The sequence below is a fragment of the Leptodactylus fuscus genome, chromosome 1, assembly GCF_031893055.1.
Source record: "Leptodactylus fuscus isolate aLepFus1 chromosome 1, aLepFus1.hap2, whole genome shotgun sequence".
Lineage (NCBI taxonomy): Eukaryota > Metazoa > Chordata > Amphibia > Anura > Leptodactylidae > Leptodactylus > Leptodactylus fuscus.
Window position 1 is genome coordinate 233,359,532 of NC_134265.1, and position 12,737 is coordinate 233,372,268.

The 12,737-nt window shown below is 45.0% G+C and overlaps 1 protein-coding gene across 1 annotated transcript in view; it reads right to left on the reverse strand.

Annotated features, from left to right (window-relative positions):
• Positions 1–12,019, reverse strand: part of GSR (glutathione-disulfide reductase) — a 28,201-nt gene extending 16,182 nt beyond the window's left edge. The window contains exons 1-4 of the mRNA XM_075284344.1: positions 11,495–12,019; positions 4,519–4,545; positions 2,826–2,914; positions 1,273–1,342 (exon numbers count right to left, since the gene is read on the reverse strand). Of these exons, the coding sequence (XP_075140445.1) occupies positions 1,273–1,342; positions 2,826–2,914; positions 4,519–4,545; positions 11,495–11,968 (660 nt within the window). The 5' untranslated portion in view covers positions 11,969–12,019. The remainder of the gene's footprint in view (positions 1–1,272; positions 1,343–2,825; positions 2,915–4,518; positions 4,546–11,494) is intronic.
• Between the last annotated feature and the right edge of the window lie 718 nt (positions 12,020–12,737).

Consider the following 12,737-nt stretch of genomic DNA (forward strand, 5'->3'; position numbering starts at 1 on the left):
CTGTTGGCTTTCCCATTCTGTGCCCCGGGGTAAGAGTTATCAGTACAGTTACCGATAGCACTTCACTGTCAGAAAGGCTTTCCTGATAGTCTAAGGGCTCGTTCACATCAGCGTTGTGAACTCAGTTATGCAGGTTTCCGTTTCCTGCCTAAAACAGAGCAGGATACGGAAACCTGCAGGAGTCTCTCTCACCCATTCATTTGAATGGGTGAGAGAGATGTCCGGCCGTGAGCGGCGGTGAGCGTTTTATGCTCTCCGCCGCGAAACCGGGTTTTATAATCCGGACACAGAGTCGGACATGCAGTACTCTGTGTCCGGATAAAAAAATCCGGTTTCGCGGCGGAGAGCATAAAACGCTCACCGCCGCTCACGGCCGGACCCGGTCTGTGCTTTCCGTCTTCTGGCATGCAGAAGACGGAAAGCACAGAACGGAAAGAAGAACGCAGGTGTGAACCTAGCGTAACTGGAAACGCCCCTCCTGACAGTACTGTCCATAGCTCTATACTGTCCGAGGGGGCATTCCTTACCGTCCAGTCATGACTCTGAGCAGTGAGGAATGCCGCCCTCCGCCTGACAATATTCATCTATAGACTAGTACTGGGGGACAGACATTCCTCACCACTCAGCGTCATGGCTGGGCGGTAAGGAATGCCCCCTCACAGTAGAGCGCTATGGACAGTACTATCAGGTGGGGCATTCCCAGTTAGACTGTCCGGAAAGCCGACTATAAAACTGCAATTGCCTGAGGACATGAAAGGTCCTTCTTAAAGACTGACAGTTTCATCTGTTTTTAATGTCAGCTTTTGTATCATGCGCATGTATCCTTAACGCCCATGTAATGATAATTTTTGAAAAGAACTATTATAGAACTCATATATGTCAATGTCTATTCATATGGCTATATCTATGTTTATTTTGACGGACAAATATACTGCATGTCAGTTTTTATGACAGCCGTGAAAAATGGGCTATTAAAAAACGTCCATATTAACAGATACATTAAATTTGTGTTCAACATGGTTGTGTGCCAGATGTTGCAATAAGAGCCATCACACTACTGTTGTCATGTAAATAAGACCTTACGACTTAGTGAAATGTCATATAAACCTAAGATCACATTGGCAATCGGTTTATAGAGAGATCAACCCTTTTTGCGCTGTTAGCTTTTTAGAAATGGATCTGCACTTGAGCACCAGAATCACTGACAATGTGAAGATGAAGATGTAACCCAGCATCAGAACTACATATTCAATTAATAAGTAATAGAAATACCTTGTTAAGATTATTTTGATAGATGTCATTGAGGCGACTCACATATGCATCTCTTTTATCTTTTATTACTCTGGGAAAACAGAAAACATCATTTGTTTTATTTAGACAAGTATATAACCAGCTCTTTAAGCTAACATGAAGCAAAGGTGGAAATCTGTTGACAAACACGCAATAGTTGACATGTTTTTTAAAAGATTTTTTAACCACTTCAGTACCGGGCCAATTTGTGGTCCAGGACCAGACACATTTTAGGTTTATTTTGTATGTGCGGTTTTGAGGTCTGTAAAATTTTTCTCGTATATCTTAGTCAACTAATTTTTGCGTCTTTTTTCGGGGACACATAGGGCTTTATTTTTATGTTATTTTTATTTTCAAATGTGTTTTAATTTGTTTTATATCCAGGAAAATATAAACAAAATAGGAGGGAAATTGTGTCTGGTTTTCAATTTATAATTTTTTTTTAATTTAATAACAGAAAGTGTCACTGAAAAACTTTATAAAATAGTTTTTCCTCTCCGTTACGGTAATTTTTATTTTGTATGGTGTCATCGGGGGCGGGGCTATAACCTTTAATAACGGCGTTTTATTAGCGTATTATTTATTTATTTTTTATTATTATTTTATTTACATTTTTTAAAAACTTTTTTATTATATTTTTATTTTATTTTTTTTCCAGATTGTGTCCCCATAAGGTGATAAGAGACCTTTGGGGACATCTGATCACTTTTTTTTTGTACTTGAGGCTGATTTCTCCTATAACTGAGGCTGCTACATTTAACCTCAGTTACATGAGAAATACAGACTCCTGCACACTGTATACACAGTATGCAGAGCTGATCTGAGTCCTGTAGGACCCAGCAGCTCTGGTAAGACTCTGCTCCCAGCGGATCACGTGTCCGCCGGGTCAGAGGGCAGCTGAATTATGGCTGCGTCCATAGCCGTGTATACAGCGCTCATTGAGCGCTGTATACACAGCGATCGAGAAGGCAGGGGAGGTAATAAATCTTCCCTGCTATCTCTCTAGGAGCTCCGGCTGAAGTTACAGCCGGCTCCTAGTGAAAGCAGCTACACGGTCTCTGTGCAGCTGCTGTGTTCTGGTGGACGTACAGGTACGTCCTGGCAGAACTAGGCAACCACTTCCTGGACGTATATAGTCTATGGGCGGTCTGGAAGTGGTTAAATATGTGTTTTTAAAGCTAACCTGCTGCAAACTTGCAGTGTGGCCTTAACCTTAAATTGTTGTTACATTGTTCACCTCAGTTGAGGTGAATAGGGCTAATCTACATCATCATCAATTTTTAGGTAGGTGTATTGCTGTTTTTAGAAGATAGTAATGTTTTTCCAGTCCAGAACTCATTTCCTTCTGACTGGCTGTTTGGCTTATCCAAAAATATATATATATATATATATATATATATATATATATATATATATATATATATATATATATGATAGCTAGCTAGCTAGCTAGATAGATAGATAGATAGATAGATAGATTTTTAATGAAATACATCAGACTGTTAGTATCACCCATTGGAACTTGCTTAACTCACTTCCAAGTAAATTTCACATCTGAAATCTGAAATCCATAATCTTCATGATCATGTACATATTCAGAATGAATTGCTGCATTCCACATAATCTGGAGAGAATATAATAATAATACAGTTCAGAAAAGCGGAAAAACAAATACAAAAAAAATCCCAAAAAAGATAAACTAGATATGTATAGTGAATTACCTATATAATAGTACAATGGAGTAATAGATTTGATGCCCCATAATGCAGTCCCAGCAGAAGACAACCGCGTTTCAAACTGAAAACAACCCCATTTCTCCATAAGGCCAGGGCCCCATTGGTGTAAAAACCACAGTTTACCCGCAGCGGAAACGCAGCAGAAAAAAAACCGCGACATTTTACAGTCTAGCAAACCTCCTCCCCAAATTGCGGAAAAATACACGCAGTAGAGATACTATGATTTCCAAAAACGTTGAGGCTTTGGAAATCACAGTATGTTGATTACACCTACAAAAACACTTGTGGTTTCCCCATAGTATAATTGAAGCAGAAAGTCCACAGAGGTTTCCTTAACTCTCTGTGAAAATCGCTGCGGGAAAAACTGCAATGTGTTGCTGCCATGGTTTTTCCTACAGTGCTTTTTTCCTGTGGACTGCTACGCAGGACTAAAAAGGTTCAGAACAGCCAACTCTGGAAACTGCAGCCAGCCATACATGCCCCATACATGTAATCCTTGAACATGCTGGCTCCCCCAGAGCAATGGCCACTATTTCTTAGCTGATCATAGAGGTGGAAGACTTCCCTTCTATGAGGTAGTTCACACTACTGTCGGTGTCCGACAGCTAGTGTCCGCGCCAAATCTTGCGCGGACATTAGCATCGGACACTAGCTGTATCCGTGACATTTTGCATTGATTTAATGGGACATCGGGTGCGTTCTTTTACAGTCCGTGTCTGTCCTTAAGTGTCCGTTCACAAAGATGTCCGACTTTTCGAGCGGACAGCAAAACTCTACATGTAGGTTTTTGCTGTCTGCTTGAAAAATCGGACATCTTTGTGAACGGACACTTAAGGACAGACACGGACTGTAAAAGAACACACCCGATGTCCCATTAAATCAATGCAAAATGTAACAGACACAGCTAGTGTCCGACGCAAGATTTTGTGTGGACATTAGCATCGGACACTAGCTGTTGGACACCGACGCTAGTGTGAACGCCCCCTAAGAATAAAGAGGCTTCAAATGTATCTAATTAAAACTTAAACTCTGCAAGAATCAATAGCACAGTTTTTCTGCCTGAGGAATAACACAATTAAGGTTGAGATCACACAGACTTTTTTAGTCAAGAAAAATTTGCTTAGTAAAATTTGTGTGGTGTTTTTTGAGGCGTTGTTTGACACTTGAGTGGGGACTGGAGATTATAGAGCTAAATTTCATGACAGGGTGTAGTGAGTACACTGCCCCAAAATGTTATTGCCTACAAGGGGGAAAGAGTTTGTTGTTCACCTTGTTTTATATTCTGAAATGAATGCTACAGGTTATTATAAGGCTAGGTTTACTCTACCATCAACACTGTGATCTCTTCATTCCACAAAAATGAACCTAGCCTTTATTATATTATTGTAACCATAATTATTTTAATGTAAACAGAATGTCTAATATGTTACATAGTTATACAATGAGACTTGCATTATATAACAATAGAAAGATACACTTATGTTAAACTCACCTTTTTTGGGACACATCCAACATTGACCTGAAGAGTTGAGAAAAAAAAAGACAAATTTAATAAGGTGTAAAATAACGCAAATTTTACACATAGAATCTGCCCTCCATATCCCAACCAATAGTAATAGAAAAGACTTGAGTGAATTTCAAAACCTCAGTTCCAACCATAGCTATATCTAAGGCTATTAAAATGAACTTTCGCAGCCAACTGGCTACCCGAAACCTGGAAAAAATCAATCACACGGTATGGTTATGAAAACACTCACTCACATTACGGCTAAAATTAAATTGATCAGAAACCCATCCCCCACTACCACCTCATTTATAAAACCCCCAGGCTTGCAATTTACTGCCTTTCACTGGGGGAGTGCAGAAGACACATCAAATTATGGCAAGGTGGTCAGACCCTAATATGTGCAACTTTGCGACAAGACCATCAAATCCAATCATGGGATATCTTCAATATCTTCACCTACGGTATTTCCTCTCCTCATGCTTATCCCAAATAACTATAATTTATCAGCATTTAAAGTAGATTATCCCAACGCTACTAGAGACAAGGAACGATATCAATGTAATATCACTAACTTCATGGTATTATTTATGCAGGCACAAACTCCTAGATGCAAACCAGGGAAAGGATATTGGGATACCTAAAATAATTTCCTGGCATATCTTTTATAGAACTAGTTATGTTTTTAAACAATATCAAAGAAACCTTTTATGAAGTGCTCACTCAATGGTACTCGACACCAGAATGGTTATCCAAACTATTCCCAACACATCCTAGCACTTGCCTTAGAAATTGGATGCAAGGTTGGTACAATGGCCCACATATGGTGTTCCTGCCCCATTGCTCAATCACATTGGAAAAAGATAAAATGCCTCACCTCTCTATCAGTTTAACCTCGTGGTCCACTCTGCTGAACACTGATCCTCCAAACACCCCCAGGAAATATAAAAAAAACGTATTTTGCATATACTGTTAGCAGCTAGGTGAATCATAGCCATGAGCTGGAAAACATGTATCCTTTTTCCGCGAACGTAAAGGGATTCAGAAGCTTGGGAGAATAGTTAGCATCCTTGAGGACAAACAACCCAAATATGTAGTCCACACCCACAACTGAATACAGTTGGCTTTCCTGATATGTGCCCGATGCTGTAAGGCCTGCCCATCTGACAGTGGGGAGATATTGGTGCTGTTAGTTTAATGGCACCGATTTCTCCAGCATTGGGGCACATACCAGGCTTTCTAGCCATATATAATACTACACATCTACAGTGTTAGCCAAAAGTATTGGCACCCCTGCAATTCTGTCAGATAATACTGATTTTCTTCCAGAAAATGATTGCAATCACAAATTCTTTGGTATTATTATCTTCATTTAATTTATCTTCAATGGAAAACCACAAAAAGAATTGTCAAAAAGCCAACTTGGATATAATTCCACACCAAACATAAAAAGGGGCTGGGCAAAAGTATTGGCACTGTTTGAAAAATCATGTGATGCTTCTCTAATTTGTGTAATTAACAGCACCTGTTACTTACCTGAGGCACCTAACAGGTGGTGGCAATAACTAAATCACACTTGCAGCCAGTTGAAATGGATTAACATTGACTCAACCTGTGTCCTTGTGTGTACCACATTGAGCATGGAGAAAAGAAAGAAGACCAAAGAACAGTCTGAGGACTTGAGAAGCAAAATTGTGAGGAAGCATGAGCAATCTTAAGGCTACAAGTCCATCTCCAGAGACCTGAATGTTCCTGTGTCTACCGTGTGCAGTTTCATCAAGAAGTTTAAAGCCCATGGCACTGTGGCTAACCTCCCTAGATGTGGACGTAACAGAAAAATTGACGAGAGATTTCAATGCAAGATTGTGCGGATGGTGGATAAAGAACCTCGACTAACATCCAAACAAGTTCAAGCTGCCCTGCAGTCCGAGGGTACAACAGTGTCAATCCGTACTATCTCTCGGTGTCTGAATGAAAAGGGACTGGATGGTAGGATACCCAGGAAGACCCCACTTCTTACCCAGAGACATAAAAAAGCCAGGCTGGAGTTTGCCAAAACTTACCTGAGAAAGCCAAAAACGTTTTGGAAGAATGTTCTCTGGTCAGATGAGACAAAAGTAGAGCTTTTTGGGAAAAGGCATCAACATAGAGTTTACAGGGGAAAAAAAGAAGCCTTCAAAGAAAAGAACACGGTCCCTACAGTCAAACATGGCGGAGGCTCCCTGATGTTTTGGGGTTGCTTTGCTGCCTCTTGCACTGGACTGCTTGACCGTGTGCATGGCATTATGAAGTCTGAAGACTACCAACAAATTTTGCAGCATAATGTAGGGCCCAGTGTGAGAAAGCTGGGTCTCCCTCAGAGGTCATGGGTCTTCCAGCAGGACAATGACCCAAAACACACTTCAAAAAGCACTAGAAAATGGTTTGAGAGAAAGAGCACTGGAGACTTCTAAAGTGGCCAGCAATGAGTCCAGACCTGAATCCCATAGAACACCTGTGGAGAGATCTCAAATGGCAGTTTGGAGAAGGCCCCCTTCACATCTCAGGGACCTGGAGCAGTTTGCCGAAGAAGAATGGTCTAAAATTCCAGCAGAGCATTGTAAGAAACTCATTGATGGTTACCAGAAGCGGTTGTTCGCAGATATTTTGTCTAAAGGTTGTGCTACCAAGTATTAGGCTGAGGGTGCCAATACTTTTGTCCGGCCCATTTTTGGAGTTTTGTGTAAAATGATCGATGATTTGACTTTTTTTTTCATTCTCTTTTGTGTTATTTCATTGCAAGCAAAATAAATGAAGATATTAATACCAAAGAGTTTGTGCTTGCAATCATTTTCTGGAAGAAAATGAGTATTATCTGACAGAATTGCAGTGGTGCCAATACGTTTGGCCAACATTGTATGAGGACGTGAAAGATTCTCTTTAATTCCAGCTAATTCTATCTTCCATAGAACCTATACCCTGAAGCCAGACTATATTGGCACCAGGTTTTCAGAGGTTCATTATTTGTTCAATTATAAATGTTATCTTTATTAACTGTTGTAAAGTAAACTCAAGATGTGGACAGAAGTATTCTCTCTTTATGTAAAGAAAGTCTATATTGATTAGATATTCTTAACAACACCCATTACTCTTATTTGTATATCATAACTTCTTCCATTCTCTCCTTATCCATTTCTTTACCCTACACCCACCCCCAACTTTTGTGTGTGCTATCTATGTATGGCCTATATTTCTCTGATTGTAGGATGTTCATTCTAGCTTGCTGTATTGTACAACCAATAAAATAAGTAATAAAGCAAATAGTATACAGCACAGCATCAGGTAATGGGAACATATTACTCACTAAACACACATATACCACTAGGGCCGGGTTCACATCTGCGCCCCGGCCTCCGCTATGCAGGTTTCCGTTTCCTGCCCGAAACTGGGCAGGAGACGGAAACCTGCAGTCAGTTTTCAAACCCATTCACTTGAATGGGTTTGAAAACTGTCTGGCCGTGAGCGCCGATGAGCTTTTTCTGCTCTCCGTGGCGAAACCGGTTTTTTTTTTAACCGGACACAAAGTCGGATATGCAGGACTTTGTGTCCGGTTAAAAAAACGGTTTTGTCACGGAGAGCACAAAAGACTCACCGGCGATCACGGCCGGACACTGTCTGTCGGGTTTCCGTCTCCTGTCTGCAGAAGACAGAAAGCCGACAGACGGAGATCGGGCGCAGATGTGAACGAGCCCTAGGCTAGATTAGAAATTCTTCACATTATACTTCACTGGGGAGATTTTAGAACCATATCTTGATGGAATTTCACATTATATCAGCACAATGCTTGGCAACAATGGCTTTCAACTACAGGAGATCAAACCAGACATCGCATTTTCACATCCAGCAATCGCTAATCATTGCGGCAATCGGTTGTTGGCTGGATGAAGCTGCTGCATACTATGGCGAAGGTAATGGAAATTCAGTTTTACCTTTTTTCTTTTACTTGTATATAAAATTAATTCTCTCTTTCTACGTGTTTTCAGACATTTAAACTTACAGTAGATCACATCAAGACTATAAAACTAATAGCTACACATATACCCTGCCGCTTTTTGCTTTTTTATGGCGGACATGATGATGGATTATCTTGAGACATGGAAGGTAACAGCACTGGGCACTGTGGTTATGTGATATGTCATGACTATGGACCATGCATAACTATACCAAATGCAGAATCAGGGCAGAAAGGAAGTATCAGGAGAGCAACAGAGCAAACACCATGATGCTCTTTTCAGTTTTTATACAGCCATTTCCCTGCCAGGACCTTCCCTAAACAAGCAGAAACACATACATAAGAATTTCAGAATACAATTAGCCGCACCTTGTCTAACGTCTCAATTTCTGGCCGGCATTCTTATGCAACAGTCAAGACAAAAAAAAAGGCCTGGCACTGTCAACTGCAACAGAAAAGGTAGCTCATATCTGTGGGATGCATAAGGTCACCCTATTACACTGTAAGGGGATGCTCACATGTAGGAATTTGACAACGAATTTGTCAAGCAATTCCTTACAGTATAATTGGATGACCATTAGAAACTGAGACAGGTTTTTGAAGCAGAATTTGAAGAAGAGTGACTGTATTTTGGCATTATTGGGAAGGAACAAATTCTGTGCCAACAGCAAAGGTGTATTTTCTGTCTCACATTCATTTCAATGGGCCTTCTCAGGATAATGGATCAAGTTTGCTGTGCTGTGTATTTAATTCATGATTACAACAGAAAAACTGTGAGAGGATTTCCCACTTCCACAATCTAAATAGTAGCTTCAAGTGGTTGTCCAGTGTGTTAGTTAAGAAGGGCTAGTAGTGGGCTGCAGTGCACAGGGGGCAGCGTAGAGTGAGGAGGCTGCAGTGCACAGGGGGCAGCGTAGAGTGAGGAGGCTGCAGTGCACAGGGGGCAGCGTAGAGTGAGGAGGCTGCAGTGCACAGGGGGCAGCGTAGAGTGAGGAGGCTGCAGTACACAGGGGGCAGCGTAGAGTGAGGAGGCTGCAGTGCACAGGGGGCAGCGTAGAGTGAGGAGGCTGCAGTACACAGGGGGCAGCGTAGAGTGAGGAGGCTGCAGTACACAGGGGGCAGCGTAGAGTGAGGAGGCTGCAGTACACAGGGGGCAGCGTAGAGTGAGGAGGCTGCAGTGCACAGGCGGCAGCGTAGAGTGAGGAGGCTGCAGTGCACAGGGGGCAGCGTAGAGTGAGGAGGCTGCAGTGCACAGGGGGCAGCGTAGAGTGAGGAGGCTGCAGTGCACAGGGGGCAGCGTAGAGTGAGGAGGCTGCAGTGCACAGGGGGCAGCGTAGAGTGAGGAGGCTGCAGTGCACAGGGGGCAGCGTAGAGTGAGGAGGCTGCAGTGCACAGGGGGCAGCGTAGAGTGAGGAGGCTGCAGTGCACAGGGGGCAGCGTAGAGTGAGGAGGCTGCAGTGCACAGGGGGCAGCGTAGAGTGAGGAGGCTGCAGTGCACAGGGGGCAGCGTAGAGTGAGGAGGCTGCAGTGCACAGGGGGCAGCGTAGAGTGAGGAGGCTGCAGTGCACAGGGAGCGGTGTAGAGTGAGGCTGCCGTACAAAGGGGGCAGTGTAGAGTGAGGAGGCTGCAGTGTAGAATGAGGAGGCTGCAGTGCACAGGGAGCGGTGTAGAGTGAGGCTGCCGTACAAAGGGGGCAGTGTAGAGTGAGGAGGCTGCAGTGTAGAGTGAGGTGGTTGCAGTGCACAGGGGGCAGTGTAGAGTGAGGAGGTTGCAGAGCACAGGGGGCAGTGTAGAGTGAGGAGGCTGCAGTGTAGAGTGAGGTGGTTGCAGTGCACAGGGGGCAGTGTAGAGTGAGGTGGTTGCAGTGCACAGGGGGCAGTGTAGAGTGAGGAGGGGGCAGTGTAGAGTGAGGAGGCTGCAGTGTAGAGTGAGGTGGTTGCAGTGCACAGGGGGCAGTGTAGAGTGAGGAGGTTGCAGAGCACAGGGGGCAGTGTAGAGTGAGGAGGCTGCAGTGTAGAGTGAGGTGGTTGCAGTGCACAGGGGGCAGTGTAGAGTGAGGTGGTTGCAGTGCACAGGGGGCAGTGTAGAGTGAGGAGGGGGCAGTGTAGAGTGAGGAGGTTGCAGTGTAGAATGAGGAGGCTGCAGTGCACAGGGAGCGGTGTAGAGTGAGGCTGCCGTACAAAGGGGGCAGTGTAGAGTGAGGAGGTTGCAGTGTAGAGTGAGGAGGTTGCAGTGAACAGGGGGCAGTGTAGAGTGAGGAGGTTGCAGTGCACAGGGGGCAGTGTAGAGTGAGGAGGTTGCAGTGCACAGGGGGCAGTGTAGAGTGAGGAGGGGGCAGTGTAGAGTGAGGAGGTTGCAGTGTAGAATGAGGAGGCTGCAGTGCACAGGGAGCGGTGTAGAGTGAGGCTGCCGTACAAAGGGGGCAGTGTAGAGTGAGGAGGTTGCAGTGAACAGGGGGCAGTGTAGAGTGAGGAGGTTGCAGTGCACAGGGGGCAGTGTAGAGTGAGGAGGTTGCAGTGCACAGGGGGCAGTGTAGAGTGAGGAGGTTGCAGTGTAGAATGAGGAGGCTGCAGTGCACAGGGAGCGGTGTAGAGTGAGGCTGCCGTACAAAGGGGGCAGTGTAGAGTGAGGAGGTTGCAGTGTAGAGTGAGGAGGTTGCAGTGAACAGGGGGCAGTGTAGAGTGAGGAGGTTGCAGTGCACAGGGGGCAGTGTAGAGTGAGGAGGTTGCAGTGCACAGGGGGCAGTGTAGAGTGAGGAGGTTGCAGTGTAGAATGAGGAGGCTGCAGTGCACAGGGAGCGGTGTAGAGTGAGGCTGCCGTACAAAGGGGGCAGTGTAGAGTGAGGAGGTTGCAGTGTAGAGTGGGTGGGCTGCAGTGTAAACTAACAACATTGCAGTATACAGTGAGGCAGTCATGTGGAGGAGTCTTTAGTGCAGAATGAAGGATCTATGTCGGTTTCCTAGTGATACTTACACAGGTACCTCCCAACTTGTTGCTCTCCACCACGGCTGCCCTGGCTCCCAGCTCTGCAGCCCTGCGGGCACTGGCCAGACCCCCTGAGCCTCCACCGATCACTAGATAGTCGAAGGAGCAGTGCGGGCGCCGTTTGGGGTGACTCCCGGTCACAACCCCCGAGTCCTGAACATCTACCGCACCCTGAGAATCGTTGTGGGGCTGGGACATAGTGAAGCCGGCTCGGCTCAGTCGGTGTAGAAGCAGCCCTCTGTTTATGGAGCTTGTGCAGCTGATGCGGGATGACAGGAAGGCTCCTCTACCTCTGTGCAGACCTCTGCCAGGGATAAGCCAGCGGCTTGCTGGTAATGGCGGGCTGAGGAGGCTGATGTGACCGGGCACAGGGTGGCCGCTCCCCCGGTACAGTGTGTACAGCAGGACTGGTGCCCCAAGGCCTCTGCTCCGGAGTACTAATGCCATAACGCGGAAGTCCATGTGCACATGTACAGGGTGGTAGCGGGGGGAGGAGGCCCGTGTTCCCGGGGACTGCTTAGTCACGGTGACTGCTGCTGAGCACCGTGCCCGGAGATAGTGGCCAAGGTGACCAGCCCAGGGTTATGCAGGGTCTGTCTCTGCTCCTCTCAGGCCTGCTGTCTAGCTGTCCATGGATACAAATCCTCTGATCAAGACCCACCATCCATAAGTAAAAGTTGTCAGAACCTCAAAATCTTATTCAGAATCTGGGTATGTCCACATGGGACGTGTCTGCCGCTGATTTCTAGTGGGATGGATTTGGCCTAAATTCCACTGAAGCAAATACTGGCCAAAATGTGTGGAAGACTAGGGTCACATCTGCGTCTCGTGTTGAAGTCTCCACCGAGAATTGACAAAGAGTTAAGTCCTGCATGGCAGAAACCTGATGGACACATGGTGGATACATTATCGTTTATGGGGTCCATGGGTAACCACTGTTTTAGCAGATGGGCTTTCCATTGTTCCCACAGCAGATCCAAAAGCGGAGAGTCCAGCACAAGTATGAACCTAGCCTTATGCAACTGAAATCAAAGTGAAATTGCTGCTTGGTTTGCGGTTTTCACTTTTAGCATTACAACTTATGCTAGATTCACACTTGGGCTGTCTCTCTGAAGTTCAGGTCTATCAATGAATCCAACCAACGAAGAGGTGGACCACAAAAGCAGTGGTTATACAAGGACCCCTTTGACTATAATGGTGTTCTGGGAGAGGAAGCAGTCCCGCCATTAGT